The following is a 20167-nucleotide window of genomic DNA, read 5'->3' as shown; positions in this document are numbered from 1 at the left end:
GTTGTCTTGAAGGAGGTTCCAGTGGGAGGCCCCGTGGAGTGTGGAGTGGAGGAGACTGGGGCCGTGGTTGCGGAGTGCGTTGAGGATTTCCCGGTTGGTGGCCACTCCATGGTCGTCGGTGTTCCTGCGTGGCCTGTTTCCTGGCTGGTGTATGTCGTGGTCAGGCGAGGGTTGCTGGCTTGAGTTGGGTGCATTTCTGTGATCTGTGGTGTCCGGGTGGTCGTTGTGCCTCGTGATGCCTGGTAGGTGGAGTCTGTGTGCGGGTGGATAACTGTCATTCTCATTTCCCCTTCTTGTCCCTAGGCTGTCTCCCGTCACTGTCATGGCTTGTGTTGCTCTGAGCTTCCTACCATTTGTCCTTTCCTATTGGGACCTGCTCTGGCCATTCTAGGTCCTGAGTGTCTTTTCTCAGTCTCCCAGAACCTCCTGCCCGTGCCGCGCCCGCTTTCCTCTGTGCCCCTGTCGCTGGTGCCTGTGGTTGGCCACCCCTTCTGTCTGTGGCATGCAGCACTGCCCTGCCCCGTGTTCTCGTGTGCGCACGTGTGTGAATGTGTGTGTGTGTGTGTCTGTGCGCGCGCCTTCTCCTTCCGCTTGTGCTGGTGTTGCTGCGTGGTATGCAAGTTACAGGGTCTCCACTCTGGCTCCTGCTCTCGGCAAGGCCTCGTGGTGGCCCTGTGCCTGGGCTGCCCTGACACCCTGTGGCCATGACTTACCCGGACTTGAGCTGGTCTCTGACATTGACGCAGTTTTTCGTGTCACTGTCGTCTGGGCTGTGGGCTGATCTGTGGACTGCGTGGCTGGACTTGGAGAGGATGCTGTGGGATGGTTTGTGCCCTGAGTCACTGTGGGTCTTTTGGCTGTGCTGGCTGGCGCTGGTGTGATGTGTGTGGTGACAGCCATGGTGGTTGTAGGAGATTCTGCAGAGGACAACCCCCGGGCCCTGAAGCCTCGCAGCCCCCTGGGCTGGATGGGCTGGGGCTGTGGGCGAGGGGGTGGCTGGCCTGTGGCCCTCAGAGGGCAGCGTAGGCTCCTGGGGGGGCCTTCTACATGGCTGGCCTCTCTAGTTGAGACCCCGCTTCGTGCTCGGTGGCGGGTCCAGCAAGGGCCGTGGGCCATGGTGGGCCAGGCTGGGCGTCGGCTGGTGCCGAGCCATGCCTGTCCTTGTCCTCTGACTTATGTGTCAGACCCGGGGACAGTACAGGGCTCCTGACCCCTCCCCACCACCACCCAGCAGATATTGAGTCTGGGCTGCCCTGGGCTGTCCCGTGGAGCAGGGAGGAGCGCAGAAAAGGAGCCTGCGTCACCCTGGCACCTAGTGTGCATGCGGTCACCTGTGGTGGGCGGCTGCGTCGCGGTGGGCGGCTGCGGCGTGGTGGGCGGCGCTGCAAAAGGAAGAGTGGTCGGTCAGCCGGCTGCTGACCACGCAGCCCTCCCACCCCTGGGGCCTGAGCCGGAGAGGCTTACCGCAGGCAGGGCTGGAGGGTGGAGCCCACCAGCAGATAGGTGCCCAGCCCCTGCCCTTCGAGGAGGGTCCCACTGTGCACCCCATTCAGCCCGGCAGGCCTGGGGCGTAGGGGCTGGGGGCGGGCAGTTGAGGCGGGAGTTGGGAGGCCCTGTGTGGGTTCACTGCTGTGTTTTCTCTGTCTCTGCTGTGATGGGCTCTGGGAGCCTCGGCACCCAACGGGGGAGCCCAGCTGCTGAGGGTGCCCGGGCTATCCAGAGGTTTATGCAGGGGCTCGGAGCGCCTGTCTGTTGGGGGCGGATGTGCTTCTGCCTGCGTGAGGGCATGCAGCCCAGGCTGCCTTGGAGGGCCTGGCAGTGCCAGCTGACCGGACTTACCACAGGGCAGACACGCCCCTTCCTCGTGGTCGAAGTACTCGTCCTGGGAGCAATTGTAGCAGCCTGGGATGGGGAACAGCCAGGCTCAGATTGCTGGAGCTCCCAGGCCCGGTCTCGCCCATGACACCTTGTGCCAGGCTCCTTGGCCACAGCAGCCATCACGGGCCTCCCTTCCCAGCCAAGCCCTGCTCTGGCCTCGGTCCCCATCCTTGTCTGTCCGCTCCTCTGCCCTGGGCCTGATGCGGGACCCTCATTTGCGTCACCCTCATCTGTGTCCTCTGCAGGCCGGCTCAGACACACTCCCAACCCCAGGCGCACGCGCCACCCTCTGCAAACACTGCTGGCTGCAACGCTGGCCCTCCTGGCCTCTCCCAAGGCCTCCCCAGGCCATTGTGTGGCCAGCTCACAGCCTCCCTGCGCCTGTCCTGGCCCCCCCACCTCACCACCACCCCGCCTGGTAAACTAGGGCACCTGCTTCAGAGCGGGGCCGCACCGTGGGCCTCACGAGGGTCCCACTGTCCAACCGTCCCCTCCATCCCTCCATCCCCCGCCTCCCCACACCCCGCGCGTCTGCAACCATGGCTCCAGCTTCCTGAAGTTCCCGGGCATGAGGCCCACTCCTGCCTCAGGGCCTTGGCCTGGCTCTTCCTGCCTGGACACCTCCCACCTCCTGCCTCACCCCGTGAGCCCTTGCCCAAGCGTCTGCCTCTGCCGAGGCTGCCCCGCCTGCCCGGCGTGCCACAGAAGCCCCTCGCTCTCCGCATGCCTGCTGCCTGGTTTTCCTCCAGGCTTGCACAACGCCTGGTGCTGCTTCCTCCTCCTGCATTGTCTTTTCAAGCCTCTGTCCCTGTTTGTTTTGTGTGAGGCCATGTCCCCGACCCGGAACCAGGCCCGGAGCACAGGTGCTCAGGACACATCTGCTGAGTGCGTGAATGCGTGTGTATGAGTGTCGGATGAACACGCATGTGAGTGCGTGAATGCGTGTGTATGAGTGTTGGATGAACGCACGCGTGAGTGCATGAATGCGTGTGTATGAGTGTCAGATGAATGCACGTGTGCATCAATGCGTCTGTATGAGTGTCGGATGAACGCACGTGTGAGTGCGTGAATGCGCGTGTATGAGTGTCGGATGAACGCACGCGTGAGTGCGTGAATGCGCGTGTATGAGTGTTGGATGAACGCACGTGTGAGTGCATGAATGTGTGTGTGTGAGTGTTGGATGAATGCACGTATGTGTGCATCAATGCGCATGTATGAGTGTCGGAGGAACGCACATGTGAGTGCGTGAATGCGTGTGTGTGAATGTGTATGTGTTGAATGAATATGCGGGTGTATAAATGCGTGTGAATGAATGTTAAATGAACAAATGTGTGTGTGGATGGATGAGCCCCCTTGTGCTCCTGCGCCTGGTACCTTCGATGTTGGTGACCGAGAGGCTGTCTGGCCGGCCGGGGCAGAGGCAGGGCTGGTAGTGCCACGTGCAGTTGGCTTTTGGCGTGTACTGGTATTCGCCACTGCTGCCCACCTGCGTGTGCGTGTTGTAGTAGTCGCAGTAGATAGCTGGGAGGAAGGGCGCCTGGCATCAGTGGGGGGCCCTGGCCGTGACCCAGGCCTCAGTGGAGGCCACTGGGCCACGCGCAGAGGGACCTGAATGTGGACGTGGACGGCTTGTTCTCTTGGCAGGGCTCCCTCCCGGGCCGAGTGCAGGCCCCAGGCAGCCCTGCAGGGACACAGTGCCCACCGGGGAGAGGGGCGGGAGCAGCCACTCACGGCAGAAGGTGGGGGTCCTCCAGTCCACGCAGACGCCCTTGTCCAGGCAGGCTTTGGCATAGGCGGCCACAGCGTCGCACAGACACTCGCAGTCCCCGCCCGTGTCGCAGGCGCACGTGTCGCGCACACAGGCCTCATAGTAGGGCATGTGGTACACCTGTGGGAGTGGGCGCATGTGGAATCCCTGCCGAGGCTGCTGCTCCGGCCTCGAGGCCCCAGAGGGGCCGGGGCCTGCTAACTTCGCCGCAGCTGCTTGCTGGCCCCCGTGCACACCCTGTGCTCACGCGCATAGCCTCTGTGGGCCCAGGCCACGCGGCCCCTTTGCACTAGCTGCTCCGGGTTGGGGCACCCTCTCCCTCCTCCCAGTCCTCACTCAACCCTGGGGCTGGGGCCGCGCCCCACGTGCGCTGATCTCGCATCCTGCAGTGCCTCCTCCCCAGCCACTCGCTTTGGTGCAGGGTCCTCTCCTGGCGATGCAGCCTCCGTGGGGACCCGTGGCTGCTAGAGCATCTCGTGGCGGGGCCGGGTGCAGCTATGCACCCCACAGTGCGCAGGGCGGCTCGCGCCAGACCACGGCGGGGGGTCCTGCTTTGCAGCAGTGGGTCTGACCTCTCCACCACCTGGTCCCTGGCCCGTTTGTGACCCCGCAGTGGGAGATCCTCGTCTGGCCTCCCCACTTGGGCTGGGACAGGGCCTGGCCCTGCTGGCGTCCACACAGGGGGCCCACGGATGTGGTCCCCGTGCCGTCGGGGCCCACCTTGCTGTGGCAGGCCGCAAAGGTCTGGCTGTTGATGAGGCTGCACTTGCGCTCGGCCCAGGAGCGGCGGAAGGCGTTGAGGCTGCAGGGCTCCACCAGGAAGCTCACATCCCCGCACAGGGGACTCTCTTTCCACGAGTTCACGAACTCCAGCTCGCTGGAGGCCACGTACTGGCTGCGCGTCTCAAAGTCGTCTTTCATGTTCCCGTTGTAGTTGCCACACAAGCCACAGAGGGCGTCCTATGGGCGGTGGTGGCGGCATCAGGCAGGGAGCCGGCTGGCTCTGGGCATCTGCCCCACCCGAGACCAGCCTGGGGCGGCGGGTGGGGTGCCAGCGGGTCTCCAGCGGTACCTGGGAGGCGCGGTGGAGCTTAATGAAGACGGTCATGTGCTTGTTCCAGACAAGCGTCAGATTGTATCTTCCCGGTACACCGATGTCCAGAACGAGGTGCAGGGCGTCCGGCTGCACGCGGAGGTGCACGTGGGGGTTGTCCCCCGTGACCGTGTAGTTGCTGTCCGCCAGCACGATGGACAGGCCCTGTGGAGTGGGGCTGTCACAGGGCTGCCTGCCTGTCACCCCCAGTCCCCTGGGCCACAGGCTGAGCTCTCCGACCAGGCCCATGCAGGACAGGTGCAGGCCACCTGCTGAGAGCCGGCTCTAGGCAGAGGGTTCTGGTGTGTGTGGAGACGGCTGAGGGCGTCAGTTCGGGCTTCCCAGGGCCCGCCCCCCCGCCGGGAGACCCTGGGGCGGGTCCAGCAGCCACAGGTCCTGGGCACCCAGTCAGGGAGCGTGGCTGTGTCCCTGTCCCATGCTCTGTCGTGTGGCGCAGAGGGGCCGGGGGGAGAGTGCAGGTCCAGCACGTGGCAGGGGCCCCACCGCCCCTCCTGCCCGACAGGCTCTGCCCCACCCGCTCACCCCCAGGAAGATCTTGATGGCCCGGGAGCACGTGACCCCTGACCTCCCGCAGATGACGTTCTCCGTCAGGATCTTGAAGGTGGGCTGTGAGGCGTTGGCGCCACAGCCGTCCTGCAGGGAGGGGGTGCTGAGGAGGAGCCCTGGGGCTGCCCTCTTGGTCCTTGGCTCCCCGCACCCCCGACGGTTACCGTGGACAGGATGTACTCGCAGTTGCCGTCGAACACAAAGCGCTGGCCATCGAAGGTGACCACGTGGCCCTCCCCGTAGAGGGCACAGGTGGATGGGCAGTGGGCGCTGTCCTGGCACGTCCACTTTCCCCTCGAGCAGGTGCTGGGGGACGGTGGGTGTGTTGGGGGCCCGCAGCCCTCCCTCCACACTGGGTGTTGTCCCTGGGGTTCCTGGAGGCCAGGCTCTTGCTCCAGGGCACCCCCAGCTCCATGGCACCCCCACTTCCAGGGCACCCCACCTCCAGGGCCCCCCCTTCCAGGGCACCACTTCCAGGGCCTCCAGGGCCCCCCCTTCCAGGGTGCCACTTCCAGGGCACCCCACCTCCAGGGCCGCCACTTCCAGGGCACCCCACCTCCAGGGCCCCCCCTTCCAGGGCACCACTTCCAGGGGACCCCACCTCCAGGGCCCCCCCTTCCAGGGCACCACTTCCAGGGGACCCCACCTCCAGGGCCCCCCCTTCCAGGGTGCCACTTCCAGGGCACCCCACCTCCAGGGCCCCATCTCCAGGGCACCCCACCTTCAGGGCATCCCCATCTCCAGGGCACCCCACTTCGGCACCCCCACTTCCAGGGCATCCCACTTCAGGGCACCCCCACCTCCAGGGCGCCCCAGGGCACCTCACCTCAGCACCCTCACTTCCAGGGCACCCCTGCCTCGTGGCATGCCCACCTCAGGGCACCCCCACTTCCAGGCTTTGAGGTGCCCGCCTGCCCAGATGGCCCCACAGTTGGCTCAGGGGCTCCAGGCTGAGGCTCTGGCTCACCAGGTCCTGCAGTCAGCGTGGAGCTCAGCGCCCCCAGGGTAGGAGACCCCCGCGAACTCGCACGGGCACTCCTCAGGGGGCACACACTGCCCGTCCGCGTTCTCGTAGAGCCCCTCGGCACAGACGCAGCCGGGCTCGCACTTCGTCGGCACCTGCAGGGAGGGCGGCGTCAGCTGCCACTGCCCCCAGTCCCGGGCCCTTCCGAGACCCCCGGCGTCTCCCCCAGGCCCTCCCCCAACCCAGCCCTGCGGGTCTGTGGCAGCCGGGCCTCCCCCTCTCCAGAGCCTCCCCTCAACCCCGTCCTCACGGAGCCCCGCGGATGACATGCGGCCGCCAGCTGCCCGGCCACGGGGCGGCTCCTGACCCGGCCCCCACCAGGCGCAGCCCAGGGCCAGAGCAGGCGCCATAGCACCGCATGGCCGTAGCTCCCAGAGGGTTGTGTGGCCTGGCGAGGGTCTGGGCGTGTCCCCGCTCCTCGCGCCCCCTTACGCAGGCGACACCGGTGGCCAGCATCTGGCACGTGGGGGCACACGCTGCTCCGAACTCGTTCTCTGAGGACTGGCCGCAGGACTCGAACGTCTTGGGGGCCGAGCAGGCAGCTGCGGGAAGAGGGGCTGCGAGTCAGGAGGGCTCAGAGGAGGCCACGGGCACTCCGTGGTCCCAGGTCTGCCGGCCTGTGCCGCTGCTGTACCTACCCGAGAACAGCTGGGACCGCCCAGGGCAGCTCAGCCGCCCGTTGATGCAGAGGCTGCAAGAGAGAGGTTGCGTGAGCCCCGGCCCGCGGCAGGGCCCCGCCCACCCCCTCGCCTGCTCCTCACCAGACGGCGCCGTTGACCACGGTGGACTGCTCTGCCAGGACCAGCTTGCCGCTCTCCAGGCAGGGGCACTGGGCCCTGCGCACACACTCGCCTCTGTGGTCCAGATAGGTGCCCTCGGGGCAGTTGCAGCCGTCCACAGGCACTGCGCTTGGGTGGCACTCGGCCGCGCGGTCCGACAGGGATAGGCAGGTGTGGCCGCAGGCTCGGCTGTCGTAGCTGAATGTGCGGTTGCCGGAGCAAGGAACAGCTGTGGGGGACCCGGGTGTCAGGCCACTGGCGGGGGGCCAGGGAGGGGCTGCGCTGCCCATCAGACAGTGGGACAGCCGCTGAGCTTGGGGCCCTTGCCCTGGTGACCCCGTGACCCTGCCTGTGCCCCACCGGCACTCACTGCAGTTGTCCACGCTGCTCCTCCAGCCCCAGAGCAGGACACCCCGCGAGGAGCACGCGTGGGCGTAGCTGCCGAGCGCGGCGCAGATGTGGGGGAAGGTCTCCTCGTAGTTGCAGGCCTGGTACACGCACCTCTGTGGCAGAGCACTGGCTGTGGGCTGGCCGAGGGGCAGCCGCCTCCCCTGGGGGCACGGGAGCCCCGAACCTTCCGCCCGGGCCTGGGCGCCCGAGACGTGTCGGCTTCCCCGGCTCCCCTGCAGCCCTCCCCGGACCCCCTCAGGCCCCACCTTGTAGAAGGGCGTGGGGTTCACCACGGCGTGGCACCTCTCGAACACCGTGCCCTTCCTCAGCAGCACCGAGCAGTGGGTCTCCGCACACACCTCTGGGGATGAGAGTCCCGGCTGTCGCGTCCCTTCCCACGCCAGCCGCACCCCTCCCGGGGCCCCCACCCCGTGCCGGGGCCTGGCACTCACTGTTGAGCTGGCTCATGGAGCAGGGGTCAGTCTCTCGCTCCAGCGCGGCCGGACAGTTCCCCGCCCTCCAGGAGTCCACGAAGAGTGAGGCGGTGCCCTCGGCGATGCCCACGCTGGCCATGAAGTCGTCAGTTGTGTCCCCATTGAAGTTGCCGCAGAGCCCTGGGCCAGCCGGGCCGTGAGGGTGGCCCGAGCCCCGCCTGCCCCCAGCGCCCCGAAGCTCCTGTCCTCTCTCGGGCCACACGCGCCGTATCTTATCCCCGGGGGCTCCCTGGACGTGGCGGGGCCACACGAGCCTCTCCTGGGCCCTTTCTCCTGCCCTGGTCGTGGCCGGGCCCAGTGGGGACGAGGCAGCCAGGCCCACCCTGGGGCTGAGGGGCGGGGCCGGGCTCACCTCTGGTCTGGCCTCTGAATTGGGGCCCGACGGTGACGTACACCTGGAAGATGGGCTGCAGCTGGACCACGAGCTCCAGCCCGAAGGTGGTGGCCACCTGGAGGTGGGTGGACGTCTGCCTGAAGACCGTGATGTTGCCTGCGTGGACAGGGCTCTCAGCAGGCCGCCTGCCCCTCACCCCGCTGCCGCCCACCCCGAGGGCCGGCTGGGGACGTACGGGTCTTGTATGGCAGCCACTTGGCGTCTCCGTTGTTGGTGATCAGCTCGTCCTGAGAGATCACGATCTTGTCCTGGAAGAGGGTGGCTTGGGTCAGGGCCAGGGGTGGCGGAGGCGGGGCCCTGCGGGCGGGAACCTCACCTGCCCAGTCAGGTAGATGACAGCGACCAGGGAGGTCTCCGAGTGCGAGTACCCGGACTTGTCGTACACGGCCAGGAGGGTGCCCTCGTCGGGGAGCCGGGGGCTCTGGGGAGGGAGGGGCAGCTCAGGCACCGAGGGGCGAGGGAGCCCGCTCCCCACCGGCCTCGGAGCTCGGCCCACCTGGAGGAGGATGTAGGTGCAGGTGCCATGGAAGCGGTAGGGCCTGGCGTCGAACGTGGTGACGAAGGAGCCGCCTTCCAGCGAGCAGTGGCCGGGGCACGGCCGCTCCGTGCATGTCCAGCGGCCCGAGGTGCAGCGGCTGCAGGGATGGGGGTGACCCTGTGGGTGGGCAGGGCTGCCAGGGCCGGAGCGCCCCTCCCGCCACCGCGCTCCTGCCTGCAGGGCCGAGGCCCCCCACTCACCAGGTTCGGCAGGCGGTGGTGGTGACCTCCCCGGGGGCGTAGAGAGCCCCGTTGAGCAGGCAGGGGCACTGAGCGACTGGCACGCAGGTGTCGTTTTGGGAGAGGTCGTTGAGGACCGTACCTGTGGGAGAGGGGCTTCCTGGGCTCCATGGGACTGGCCTCCCGGGCGCTGTTGGGCAGCCCCCTCGCTCTGGGGAGACGTCCGCTTGGGCCTGCGGCGGAACTCACTGCGGCTCCCGCTTGTGCGTGCAGCTGCCGCGACGCTCCCTGTGCGCTCACCTCCGCGCGCCAAGAGCCCAGACCCGGCTGCCGTCCGGGGCGTGGCAGCCCGCACAGGTGTCATGGACACTTCACTGTCCCTCAGGCCCAGCTCAAAACCCACCTCTTTCTGGCCGCTCTGGGACCCCCGTGGGCACCGCCTCACTCTCCCGTGGGGTCTTGTGCTTGGCCGCGGGCCTGGGACAGCCGCAGGCCTGAGCGTTTGGGTGGGGCCCGGCAGCAGAGTCCGGGGCGAGCCAGTAGGGGTGAGGGGGTGCTGGTGGCCGCCTCACCTTCCGGGCAGAAGCAGCCAAAGGCACAGAAGCCGGAGCAGTGGTGCTGCGGGTTGGAGCAGGTCCTGGCGCAGGCCGCACCGCACTCCTGGTACACCTGGTTGGCCGGGCACGGGCCCAGGGCTGCGGGCACAGGCGGCTCCAGTGAGAGGGGCCCCGCCCATCTGCCACCCGCAGGCACCAGATCTCCTGTCTCGTGGACAAGAGGGCACGTGGGGCACTGCTTCGGGGGGAGGCCTGGGCCCCCAGCTTCTCGACACCCTCCCGCTCCCGTCCCGAGACTCACAGCAGAGGCCGGGGCCCCGCCAGCGGCTGACGGGCTGGCCAGCCATGCTGCAGCGGCGGGAGTACTCGGACAGCGTGGCGCAGCTGCCGTTCTGGGCCGCCGCGGCCATGTCCGCCTGGCAGGTCCGCACGAACGGCTCCTTGGGCACGTCGCACTCAGGGGACACCAGGGCCAGCAGTTGGCTGCAGATCCCGGCCTGGCAGAGGACCAGTCAGGGTCACGGGGTCAGGGTGCCACGCACTGTGACTCGCGGGGGCGTCTGTGGTCGTGGGGCCCTGGTGGCCTCAGACCCTGTCAGACTCTTCAGTCGGCCCCACGGTGGCCCCCCGGGCAGCCCGGCCACCTCACGTACGAGCTCCGCCTGCGGGACGGGGGGCCTGGGGACGGCCTCGTAGGTGCAGATCTCGCCCGGGTCGTCCATCCTCTGCAGGGCTGCGTACTCGTGGGGTTCCAGGAGTTTGCCTGGGGACACAGGACGGGGCTGGGTGGTACTGGGGGCCTGGCCACAGCGGGCCCCGCGCCCCCCGCCTGCCCGCCCCACCTACCCTCCTCGCTCAGGAACTCGTCGGTGGCATTCCCATTGAAGTCCCCGCACAGCCCACACAGCTGGCCCCCGTGCTTTCTTTCCACCAGGACCTGCGCAGAGCACGCTGCTGGGAGTCCGGCGGGCTCCCCGTGCCCACCGGGGCCGCTCGCTCCGGCTGCAGGGCCCGGAGCGCCCGCCGCCCACCACCCTCCTTGGCAACCTGCGTTGCTTGGTGCATCTGCAGGTGCAGAAACCGAGTCCCCGGCAGGGCCCGGGCAGGCCCGGCCCGGCACTGAGCTCAGGTGTACCGCCAGTGAGGCCGTGGTAGGGCCAAGGGCGGGCGGGGACCCCCAGGGAGGGCAGCCCCTCTGCAGCCTGCCCGCCCCTGTTTGGGGCCGTCCTCACCATGAGGTGGGCGTCGGGGCCCCACACGACCTCCAGCTCTAGCTCCAGCTGCTTGGCCACCAGTCGCACGCTCTGGCCGAAGGGCGCGATCTGCAGCCCGTTGCTGGTGTGGGGCAGGCTGACGGCTCTGCGGGTGAGGGCGGTGAGTGGCAGCCCCGCGGCCCCCCGCGGCCCCCGCTGCCCACGCCCGCCAGCCTACCCGACGTCCTTGACTGAGATGGCCGCCTCGCTCACGGTGACCACAGAGGCCCCCAGCTCCACGATGATCCGGGAGACGTTCCCGTCCGGCCCTCGCCGCAGCTGGACGCTGAAGGTGGGGGAGGCGTCCTTGCAGGTGGCCGCGAAGACGTAGTTGCACGTCCCCGAGAAGTCGTACACGTGGTGGTCGAAGGTGGAGAAGTGGCTGGCGCCCCACGTGGAGCACCAGCCCCTGTCCGGGTCTGTGGAGAGCAGCGCAGACTTGGGGCTTGTGTCCCTGCTGGCCGGCAGGCGGGCCGGGACCCGGGAGCGCGTGATGGGAGAGGCCCAGCCCCCACGCCCTCCTGGTGCTGGGCTGGGGTCTGCCTCCCACCTGGCGCTAGGGCAGCGCGGGCCACCTCCCCGTCGAGGCCTGTGGCATCACCGGCCCCAGGGCTGTAGGACGTGACGCTCTGGCCCAGCCTCCCCCACCCCAGCGGGGGTCCTGCGACCCTCTTGCAGGGCTGGGCCAGGCCGGAGGTCACTCGTCTCCCTGCGCAGCGGCCCTTGGTGCCCAGCCGGGCTATGGCTCTTCCCTAGTGGGACCCCTGTGGTGGAAACCGCAGCGCATGGATGCCCAGGCACCAAGGCAGTTGTGCACATGCATGTGCGTGTGTGTGTGCGTGCATGTGCGTGCCTGGGACCTGCACCCCTCCCTCGTGCGCGCTGGACCCGGGTACTCAGGGCAGGTGGCTGGTGATGGCCCTCACCTATCTGTGGAGAGTCCTCCAGCCTCCAGGGGCCCGGGCTGGCGGAGGAGGCATCATCCAGACCTGTGTGGGCGGGATGTGGTCAGTTGTCTTTGGCGGCTCCACCCGCCCTCGGAGCCCTGCCTGGGGAACACCGCGCTCGGCCCGGGGGAAGTGTGCAAGGCCCTCATGACGCCAAGCTCTGAGCCAGGGCTCAGGGTGTTAGCGGTGGGCAAAGCGGTCAGCCTCTTGTGTCATTTTTCAGAGCTCTGGCGTCTATGTTCTCATTCAGGTCCTCATTCATTCAAGCACAGTCCTGTGCCCGTCATCCAGACAGGTGCTGGAGGCACACAGGGAAGGACCCGCTCCCAGGGCCCACGCCAGGAAGGCAAAGTGGTGGTGGGCAGGCTGCCTCGCACAGGGTGGGGCTGCGCCGAGGAGGACGGGGGGGCCTTTGGGCAGGGCCAGGGGAGGGGCAGGGGGGCTCTCCGGCCACAGCCCAGGCAGGCGGGAGGGGGCCCAGCTGAGGGGCCCGGGGAGGCAGAGGCTGGAGTGTGGCCGGTGCTGGGCCTCGAGCAGGGCGGCTCCCTGCGCCCTGGCCTGCTTGCCCATTTGCCGGGCTCTGGTCGCCCACTCCTCTCTGGACGTGCCAGGCCCCTGGGGTTCAACAAAGAGAACCCCAAATGCGGGACACTCAGCCCGTGGCCAGATGCGGGTGTGGGGGGCTGGGTGGTGCAGGTGCGGGAGGGTCGAGGGCTGAGCCCACAGGTCTGGGCTGCCCTCTGTCCCCAGCTGGGCCCCTAGTCTCCCTGCTGGGTCCGCTCCCTGTGGCCACTGTCTGCTCCTTTCCTGCGTGGCAACCTCGAGAGAGCCTTGTGGTCAGCCCGGGACCACGGGGGCCGTTCCAGGGACGTGCTGGGGGGCCTGGGTCACGGTGACTGCCGGGTGGTGCCTCCTCCTCACCCCACTTCTCCCATCTCCCCACCCTGACCACCGCCCCCTGCAGCACCCATGGGCCACGGTGCTGAGCACGGGGCGGGGGGAGGCCGGTGACCAGGTCCTGTGGTCTCTCCAGACCCCTCTTGGGCCTTGCCCCTCTTGCTGGCTCTGCGTGGTGAGCCCCTCAAGACACACGCAGAGGGGCTCATTCCTGCCCACATCCCACTGGCCGAGGGCCTGTTGGCTGAGGGGTTGTGCTGCTGCGGGCGAGGGACGTAGCCCAGCTCTCAGCCCCTCGTCCACCTGGGCGAGTCCTCTCTGGCACGGGGCAGGAGCTCGTGGTGTTCGAGTGACTGGGATTACGAAGCCTGGTGGCCATGGCCACGTGAGGACATATTTGGCTGTGGTCCCCTTTGACCTTGAGATCACTTTCTGCTCAGCTGCACCCGGCTTATACCCATCCCCCTCCTCAGGGTCCCAGCAGGTTGCGCGGCCCCCAGCCGCGGGCCTTTCCTCGCGGGGCTGGTCCGTGGGGGAGTGCCCAGCGTGCAGAGCTCTCAGTGGGGCCTCGTGGCTCCTGGGTCAGTGTGCCATGTCTGGGCTCTGGCCAGTCTCCCTCAGGGCAGACGCTCTCTGACTCAGTTTCCCCCCCTTTCGGACGGGGTGTTGTGCACACCGCAGGCCGTGTTGCGTCCCTGATCTAGGCATTCGTGTCCGGCTCCACTGTCCCCCAGGAGCAGTTGCCACTCCACAGTGCCCCAGTGGGGCCCCCTGTCCCCCGAGTCCCTCCTCATCCTCCAGGGACAGACTCACGTGTCCGGCTGCCTCCGGCTGTGTCTGGACAAGGACCCCCAAAGCAGGAGGCTGATCACGCTGTTGCCCCTCCTGCCCAGGACTGGCCGTGCTTGCTATTGACTGACCCTTGGCCCGGCCCACAGGCCTCCGGGGTGGGCTTGTCCACGCCCCAGCCACTCTCAGCCACGGGCCTGGTGCACTCACTGTTCCTGCTGCCCGCTGGGCGGCCCCGCCCACCCCCGCCTGCCCTGCTCTGGGAAGCCCTGCTAGAGGCTCCTGCCGCCAACCGCGGCCCCAGGCCCCGAACTCCGGCTCTGGCTCTGCCTTGCCTGCCTGGGGACCCCGCCCTTCCCCCCGCCCTTCCCCCTGCCACTCATGCCAGGTGTGGGAGGCAGGGGGCGCCCACGCAGGGATGGGCTCACTGGGGGCTCCTGGCTGCTGAAGAGGGGTGGGGGCCCGGACTCAGGGTAAGAGTGAGGCGCAGGGAGCACGGAGGCCTGGACACGCAGCAGCCATGGCCACAGCCGGGGGACCCCTTGGGGCTGGCTCCTCCGGGGTCGGGGAGGCCAGTGCCTGGGCGGGCGGGCGGCAGCCAGCAGGGGCGCTGGGCCCTCCCAGTCCCGGACGGAGACCCGGGCCTTGGCTGTGTGAGCTGGTCACGGACCCGAGGACGGGCCTCCCGGGCCTGGCGCTTGCCTCCCGCTGCCCATGCATCGGTGCCCACGTGGGCCGGCCGAGGCGGCCAGGCGAGAAGGCCTGGGGACGTTCCCACGCGGAGGGGCCCTCGGAGGGCGCCGGGCGGTCCGGGCGCCCTGGGGTGTGGCCTGACGGGCCCCACTCACCAGCGCCGAGCAGGGCCCCCCCGCAGCACAGAAGCAGCAGCAGCCCAGGTGCAAGCATGGCGCCACCCGCGTGGAGAAGGCAGGCGCCACGGACACGGCGGGACACGGCCCCTGCCGCTGCTGGGCCCGGGCGGTTTTGCCACAGCCACCGGTGCAGCTAGGGCGGCCGGCCCCACACCCCTTAAATAGGGGCGGCAGGCCCTGCCCCTGCCGCGCCCGCCCGCGCCCCACGCGCCAGCCCTGTAATCACCGCCGCCGGCGGGCGCAGCGGCAGCCAAACAGGATCTCGGGCTGTGCGTTATCAGGACGTAGACTTCTGTGGAAAGTTCTGCAGCGGCTGCGGCCCCCATTATCGCCTGTTCCTGGGGGGCCGACACGCCCGCGAGGGTCCTGCCAACACCTCCCGAGTCTGGTCTGTCCTGCCGGCCCCCCCACCGCGGGTCGGCCGCACGCCTTGGCTGCCACGACGGGCCTGTCCCGGGCAGGCTGGGGCTGTGGCGCTAAGGTGCGGGGACAGCTCCTGGGTTCCAGGGCCCCCGAAGTGCACAGAGTGCTGGCCCCACCCTCTTCACCCCGAGTTCTCTGCCAGGGAGGAGGGACCACCCAGAAGGGACCCCGGCAGAGGGGCGGGGGCAACAGGTGCACGCGGGTCCCAGGACGGCTGCAGCTCCCTGCAGGCCTGAGACGCTGCCTGGGAATGTGCCGTGTCTCTGTGGACCCAGGTCCCCGCTGGCCAGCTCCTTCCTGAAGACTCCTCCTCAGCCTGGCCGCCTGGGAGAGGCGGGGCTGGGAGGACGCCCCCAGGGGCTGCTTTCCACCCCACGGCTCTGCGTGGCCCCGTCGGCCGCCTGCCTCCTCGAGCATCTCTAGAGGGACGTGGGTGCCTCCGTTCTTGTCCCCCCTCCAGGCAGAGGAGCAGGGTGGCGGCCCACAGCTGGCTGGAGGATGGAGCCCCTGCAGGCAGCCTCAGCAGGCAGGTGGCCTCAACTGGTGGGGTCCTGCCAGCGCCTCGAGGGCCCAGGGGCGGGGGTGGGGGTGCGGGCAGCTGGAGTCCTACGTGGGACCCTCTCTCAGCGGGGGCGTGGAGGCCTGGGCACGGGAGCCCCCCTCTCCCCGGGGCTCTGGCACAGCCCTTGGGAGTCAGGGCGGCGGGTCCCCTGCAGGAGCCCTGGGCCGGCTCTGGGCTGCCCCCACCACAGGTTTGGCGTCTGGCCCTCCTGCCGGAGCTCGGACCCAAGCCCCCGGTGTCCCCCAGGCGCAACAAGCCCTGCCGGCCTGCACGCAAGGGCTGCCCCCCACCCCAGGAGAGAACCCCGCAGGCACGTGTGACAAATGCAGTTGGTGTCATGTGTTTTGCCTTCAATAAACTTTAGTTCTAATAGGAAATTATTTTAAATGAAGAGACTTTAAGTCGTTTTGGTAGAAAATTCTCCAGGTGTGCTGCCGTCTGGGAGCCTGCGGGCCGGCGGGGCAGGTGGCCCCCTGGGCGCTTGAGCCGCTTCTGCGCGCAGCGTTTCTTCTCAGCGCTCTCAGCGGGCCCTGCTGTTTGGGGGAGAAACCGAGGCGTCGGAGTGAGGTCCCTTGCCCAGTCACGCCGGGGCCGGCAGCCGGGCTCGTCTGAGTGTCTGGGCTTTGCCGGGGCAGCAGGGCCCTTCCTGCACTCGGAGAGCTCGGGTCCTCGCGAGGGGTCCTGTGAGTGCGGGTGCAGGGCGGGGGTGGGCCGGCCCGCAGGCTTTGGGGTCTGGGCCCCAGGCTTCAACTTCCCGGCTGGGAGTGGTGGAGACCCCCCAAGAACAGCTGTGGCTGTGGTGCCCAGCGTCACCCTAGAGTTGGGGGACCCCTGCAGCTTGAGGGGTGCAGGTGTGGTCCTGGTGAGGACTGGATGCCCCCCTGGCCTGCGGTACAGACGCCCGTTGTGTGAGCACGCGTGTGCGCACGTCCGTCGTGGGCTCACGTGTGTGTGTGTGTGTGTGTGTGTGTGTGTGTGTGTGAGATCCGGTTTGCACTTCCTGTGAAAAGCTGCATTCCAGGACCTGTCGCCCCCGGCTCGGGCTGCCAGGGCTGCGCCCGCCCCACCTCCGCTGCGCTTGCTTGGCGGGAAGGCGCTGGAGAATGGCGTTTTGTCCCCTGACCCAGGAGCCCTGAACGTGCCGTGCAAACGGGAGATAAGCGCGTGAGGCCGCTGTTCCCGGAGCCACCGCGGAGATAAGAGCCGCGTCCCGCCGGCTGGCCCGGGAAAGCAGGATCCGAGGGCCGGCTAGTGGCCGTTGTCCAGTGTCACCCAGCTCAGACCCTGCCCGCCACGTCCGTCTCTGAGGCCGGCCCTGGACCGTGGTCACCCGGGGCCCAGGCCTGGCCGTGAGTTGGGCTCCAGAGTGAGCCCTGGCGGCTCGGACCCCAGCTTCCCGGCCAACCGTGAGGGTGGGTACTGTCCCTTAGGCCTGGCTCCCTGGACACCCACGAGCAGACTTTGGCTTGGGGTTGGGGGCCTGGAGGGGACGTTGGCATTCACCCCCGGCAGGTGCCTCCAGAAGGTTCCGGAACAGACTCGAGGCCTGGCTCCCATCATGGCAGGAAGCCCCAAACCCCTGGTTCGCTGGGACTCGCCGCTCACGGAGGTGCCCGAGTGGACCCGTGGGTGGCCCTCGGCCGGCCTCCTCCCTGTCCCTGCCTCCTGGGCCCCGCCTTGGCCACAGGTGACGTCCCTTGGGGGAGAACAGGTGAGGCTTCACCCCCTGAGGCTTGGCAGCCGATGGTATCAGATCAAAGGACTGAAACTGGCTGTGGGGGTGTTTGGGACGATTTCGACACCGGGCACGGGAACTCGCCGGGCCTGGACAGCGGCCATCTCGCATCGCGGGGCAGGCCCAGCCGGCGCGAGGACGCAGGGCCGAGGGGGTGTTTCGTGGCTTCCCACAGAGGGGCTGGGGGGCGGCCTATGCCGTCCCTTTGCCAGGGCCGGGAACCCCCTGCTCGGGGACACAGCAGAGACCACAAGACCCTCGGCATGGAGTGGCCGGAGTGAAATCCACACTGGGGGACGCGGCAGGAAGGGCGCCAGGCCTGGGGTGAGGGGTGCCTGCCCTCTTCAAGGCCCCGTGTGGCGGCAGTGGCGCCAGCCTGAGCGCTGCTCTCTGCGGCCCGAGTGTCGCAGGCGACGCCCTGCCGCGTGCGGCCCACACAGCCCGGGGCCCTGGGGAGCTACTGCCAATCTGTCACTCCTGGTCGCCCTTCCACAGGGGCCTGTAGCCCCCTCCCTTGGGCCATGTTCCTCCCTCCACGCCCGGGAGGCCCTGGCCCTGCGGCCTCTGTCCCCTCCCCGCCAGCCCCTGCTTCTCGGCTGGCCTTCGCAGCCCCCGCGCCGTGCTCTGGGGCTGTCCTGCGAAAGCAGCAACGCAGCCAGCAAGTGCGCGTCCCAGGCGAGGGGCCCGGACGGGGAGATGGACCTGGGGGTGCGGCGGCTGGGGATCCCGGCTCACTGGGCCCGGCCCCTCCTCAGTGAGGCCTCCTCGGCCCCCGCCCAGCAGAGCTCAGAGGGCCGGGGGCTCCCTGGGGACCCCACCCGTCTGCACTTTCAGCCTTGGCCCCTTGGCCCCTGGGCCGGGGTTTGGGGGTGGCACTGCCCCTCCCCTGATCGCTGGAGCCCTGCCCTCTCCCCGGACTCGGCCCCCGACCCCTGTGCTGAGTGCTGCCCACAGCCCCGTTGTGTGGCTGAGACTGGACGGAACGTCACAGCTGCGGCCGGGAGAGGGCCCGGGTGTCCGGGTGCGGGGCCGGCCCCCAGCCCAGGGGAAGGCGAAGAGCCCCCGGCGTGGGCCTGACTGGGTGGAACCCTGTTCTGGAACAGGCCAGGTGCTGCCCACCGTCTCCTGGCCAGGGGCCTGCGGTCCCTTGTGTCCACCGTGCCCCGCTGGGGGCCCGGGAAGCAGGTGCGTTTCAGCCTGGGCTGGGCGGCCAGAGCCGGGGCGGGCTGGGCTGGACGCCCACCCCTACCCAGAAGCCCCACAGGAGGGGCCTGGCCCAGCCACTCCCCAGCAGGTGGGAGCTTAGCTAGGGCAGGGCCCCCCAGGGCTGCCCCCACCCTACCCCCGGCCCCTCTGAGCCCCATGGCGGGCTGAGCAGTCGCTCCAGACCAGCAGCCTGGACGCTCCCTCCTCACACGCCTTTTCCCACCCCCCCGGGAACCTCCCCACCCCGCGCAGGCTCTCCAGACAGAGCCCGGGTGCAGGCGGCTCTGCCCCCGCCAGCCCGGGGGGCAGACCCGGCTCCACCTCCGTATCCTGGGGGGACGTCCAGCTTCTCGGCCCGAATCCAAGGCTGGCCCCAGCCGAGGAGCCGCAGGGCGCGGCCGGGGGCCGTGACGGCCTGAGAGCGTCCAGCTCCGGCTGGGTCCGGCCGGCGGCCCTGCCCGGGGCCCTGGAGCTGATTGCCAGCGGATGTGGAGTGAAAAGCAAACAGATAAGGTTGTTGGGGCCGAGGGGTTTGGGCCCCCTGGGCTGCCCCCCGCGGGCAGCAGGAGCCAGCTGGCCGGGGTTATCTGGGCGCCTCTTGCCTCCAGGCGAGCAGCGGGGCGGGAGCTGGCGTTGCGTCCCCAGGGCTGGTCGGGGGCTTCGTGGAGGGCAGGACCCTGGGAGCTGGCGGTCGGGGGCGGGGGGGCTGGCCATGGGGGGCTGGGCGCACAAGACCTGCTCGCCCGAGAATCCTCCTCGCCGTCACGGGGGAGGACGTGGGGTCGTCGGGGAGCCCGCAGGGCCCCTGAGGGCCAGAACCCTGGGGGTGGATGGAGGTGTCCTGGGTGGGGGTTGGCGCCAGCCTGGGCGGGCTGCCTCGCAGAGGGAACAGTTCGCTGGCTCTACTAGTGGGTGGGGGCACGCTTGACGGCTTTGGGGCCACAGCCCCCATGGAGAGTTTGGCTTTTCCCCAGAAAAGCCCCAGGTGCTGCCGCCGGACTGGAGTCTCTCTCGGGAATCACGTGCAGGGCCCGTCCCAGGCGATGGGACGGGGCTGTGTCTGGAGGATCCGGGGACACTGGCTTTGGCTGGGCGGGGCCTGCAGAGAGTGCGGGAGCCCCCAGGCCCACAGCGGCCAGTTCTGTGTGGCTGCCAGGGGACAGGTGGATCTCCCCGGCCACTCACACCAGGGGCCGTGGGCCAGACCTGCTGTCTGGAGGCCGAGTGCCGTGGTGGCAGCCCGGGGGCTCTGCGCACACGGCCTGCAGTGCCAGGGAGCGCTCAAGGCTGCTGGGCCGTCCGTCCAGAGGCAGCTGCGGGGGCCCCAGGACCGGCAGAAGCCCAGGCTGCATGGAAGTCACCCCCACAGCCAGGCCCTGGGGACCCCTCCCGCCGGCGTCAGGGCGGAGAGCGGCCGATGCCCACGGTCTCAGCAGCTGCCCCTCGGCTGAAGTGGCCCCCGTGGGCCTGGTGGGGGGCTGCCCCCCGGGGTGGGCACAGATGTTCCTCTAACCCTAAGTCCCCCCCAAGACTGGAGCACTAGTGAGGGGGCTGAGGACAGCACCTACCTGACTAGGACGGGTGCCTGAGGTGGACATGGGGGCGCATGCGTTCCTAGAAGCCTCATTTGTAACAGCTGCTGGCCGCGCATTGGGGGCCAAACGCCGCGCTCTGTTCACTCGCCAGTCCTGCCTGGGGCGATCGCAAATGAAGCTGTCGGGGACGCGTGGGCACAAGCCTCGCCTCGGCACAAACCGCCATTTCTCTGGGAGTGGGGTGGCCGGATCCTGTGGCTGGCGTCCGTCTAACCGTCCACGAGACC

At 69.0% G+C, this 20167-nt stretch overlaps 1 protein-coding gene across 1 annotated transcript in view; it reads right to left on the bottom strand.

Annotated features, from left to right (window-relative positions):
• The window catches only part of MUC6 (mucin 6, oligomeric mucus/gel-forming), a 25068-nt gene extending 10615 nt beyond the window's left edge, over positions 1–14453 (bottom strand). Inside the window, exons 1-29 of the mRNA XM_012651933.1 lie at positions 14396–14453; positions 11841–11903; positions 11093–11333; positions 10894–11020; positions 10508–10598; positions 10315–10424; positions 9963–10158; positions 9677–9799; positions 9126–9246; positions 8884–9022; positions 8704–8808; positions 8563–8635; positions 8346–8483; positions 7952–8113; positions 7766–7860; positions 7480–7612; positions 7092–7338; positions 6969–7021; positions 6763–6872; positions 6274–6425; positions 5471–5612; positions 5283–5393; positions 4719–4904; positions 4367–4606; positions 3610–3766; positions 3253–3399; positions 1840–1902; positions 1313–1382; positions 714–917 (exon numbers count right to left, since the gene is read on the bottom strand). Coding sequence (XP_012507387.1) covers positions 714–917; positions 1313–1382; positions 1840–1902; positions 3253–3399; positions 3610–3766; positions 4367–4606; positions 4719–4904; positions 5283–5393; positions 5471–5612; positions 6274–6425; positions 6763–6872; positions 6969–7021; positions 7092–7338; positions 7480–7612; positions 7766–7860; positions 7952–8113; positions 8346–8483; positions 8563–8635; positions 8704–8808; positions 8884–9022; positions 9126–9246; positions 9677–9799; positions 9963–10158; positions 10315–10424; positions 10508–10598; positions 10894–11020; positions 11093–11333; positions 11841–11903; positions 14396–14453 — 3857 coding nt within the window. The remainder of the gene's footprint in view (positions 1–713; positions 918–1312; positions 1383–1839; positions 1903–3252; positions 3400–3609; positions 3767–4366; positions 4607–4718; positions 4905–5282; positions 5394–5470; positions 5613–6273; positions 6426–6762; positions 6873–6968; positions 7022–7091; positions 7339–7479; positions 7613–7765; positions 7861–7951; positions 8114–8345; positions 8484–8562; positions 8636–8703; positions 8809–8883; positions 9023–9125; positions 9247–9676; positions 9800–9962; positions 10159–10314; positions 10425–10507; positions 10599–10893; positions 11021–11092; positions 11334–11840; positions 11904–14395) is intronic.
• Positions 14454–20167: the final 5714 nt, after the last annotated feature.

This window comes from Propithecus coquereli, unplaced genomic scaffold, assembly GCF_000956105.1.
Source record: "Propithecus coquereli isolate 6110/MARCELLA unplaced genomic scaffold, Pcoq_1.0 Scaffold377, whole genome shotgun sequence".
In the NCBI taxonomy this organism is placed as follows: Eukaryota; Metazoa; Chordata; class Mammalia; order Primates; family Indriidae; genus Propithecus; species Propithecus coquereli.
Note: the sequence above shows the minus strand (reverse complement) of the source record. Positions and strands in the feature narration are given on the sequence as shown.